A 1,592-nucleotide genomic window follows, 5' to 3' on the forward strand; every position below is an offset into this window, starting at 1 on the left:
GGAGATGAGTGACGGAGACTTCGTTGTTGCGACGCCGATGAGCAAGAAGAGGGTAATGAGAGTGTCTTGGAGGCGCGAGAGGAGGTGGGGGTAACCGACAACTGAAAGTAAAGTGTAAAGCATACTTATTTGGGCGGGGTGCGCCCAGGGGGGTAGCAGTCACTTTTCCTTATTTCCAATCGTGAGCCCGCTTGTAGTTGGTTAATGTATTTACACCTGGGTACCGCGCTAGACTGAGGACGAGATCGGTGCAAATATCAGTCGTCACTGCACAATCAGAAGAAAGAATCGCATGAAAATTTGGTGTAACGAGCTAGCTACCATCATATTCTGAAGCCGGATGCCTCTCGGTAAAAGCAAGTCGTGCGTGCTGAGTTACACGATCTTCGACCATCACATGGAGCTCGCTGAAGTGTCCCTGATGGCACTCGCCCACCACGTCGACCTCGGCATTAACGGGTGAATATCATCAGGGGAAACGCGAGATTTACAGACAGATGGGCATAAACATATCGATCCACGAAGTATGACCACCTTCAACGCTGCAGAGCATCTAACGGCAAAATGATGGGACAACGTACATGGGACGAACGACGTCACGATACGGGAACTTGGGCGATGCCATGAATGCAATGGTACGGAGCACACCCATTGTTCTCTCCAGCTTCTATCTCGCTAACATTGAACTGGCAAGATTCAACGCCAGCGACGAGAGGACCCAGCGACTCTGGATCCAATACGATAACGGCGTCCGCACGAGTATTCGTCTCCTTGTAGGCTGAGCGCTGAGGTACGACCACTCAGTTGGACCTTTAAGTAACGTTTAAAACAAGTCTCTAAGGGAGCGGTGCGTCTGTGCGAGGTCGGCGTTTTGACGGTTTCGTCCTGGTTTCGTCCACGTTTCGTACGAAGGGTGTCCGTGCAGCCACAATAGCCAAATAGGCACAATGTCAGCCACCTCCTTCAAAGCTCGAATCAAGCTCGAATCGCCACTTTTCAGTTTGACTCGTCCATGTTTCGCCATCACTGCCATTGAAGTTGTACACTCGATAAGTCTGAAATCATCACTGCCTAAAATCTGGTCTGCTTTTGTTTTCCGATGGAACATTTTCTCGCAGCTACGCCTCGTCGTTGTGGGATCCGGCACTCAACAATATGGAAGTAGAAGCACTTTCCAGCACCAAGGCATTAATGTCTGCATAAAGGTACACGCGGGACTTGCAGCTGGAGATCGTTGCAAATGGACCAGTATCTCTCCGATCAATATGTCACATCATCGGTCAGTGAACTTCACCGGTTGTATTTCCATTGCATGCACGCCCTTGGACTATCTTCAGGTTTTACAAATCGTTTCCGACTGCTTCCTACGGAAAGATACTGTTTCATCACTTTACCAAAACTCCTCTCAGGGTTGCGGAAGGACTACAGTACCGTCCTCAGAGTTCAACCCCGAGACAAGACGATGGAAGTGATGCCACCAGTGCCAGTGATTCATGATGTCTCCGCATCGTATACAATTCCGCTCTCGCAGCCCCTGCACCACTGACCACACTTCGTCAATCCGCTGATGTCGGACGACTCACCGCTGGAAC

The 1,592-nt window shown here is 50.3% G+C and overlaps 1 protein-coding gene across 1 annotated transcript; it reads left to right on the forward strand.

The window, feature by feature from the left end:
• Positions 1–340: 340 nt before the first annotated feature.
• On the forward strand, positions 341–782 carry GLOTRDRAFT_134638 (uncharacterized protein; the record flags this gene model as incomplete). Its single annotated transcript, XM_007873585.1, has 2 exons — positions 341–459; positions 695–782. 2 exons carry the CDS (start codon positions 341–343, stop codon positions 780–782), a joined length of 207 nt encoding a protein of 68 aa, XP_007871776.1.
• Between the last annotated feature and the right edge of the window lie 810 nt (positions 783–1,592).

This window comes from Gloeophyllum trabeum (genome assembly GCF_000344685.1).
Source record: "Gloeophyllum trabeum ATCC 11539 unplaced genomic scaffold GLOTRscaffold_00356, whole genome shotgun sequence".
Lineage (NCBI taxonomy): Eukaryota > Fungi > Basidiomycota > Agaricomycetes > Gloeophyllales > Gloeophyllaceae > Gloeophyllum > Gloeophyllum trabeum.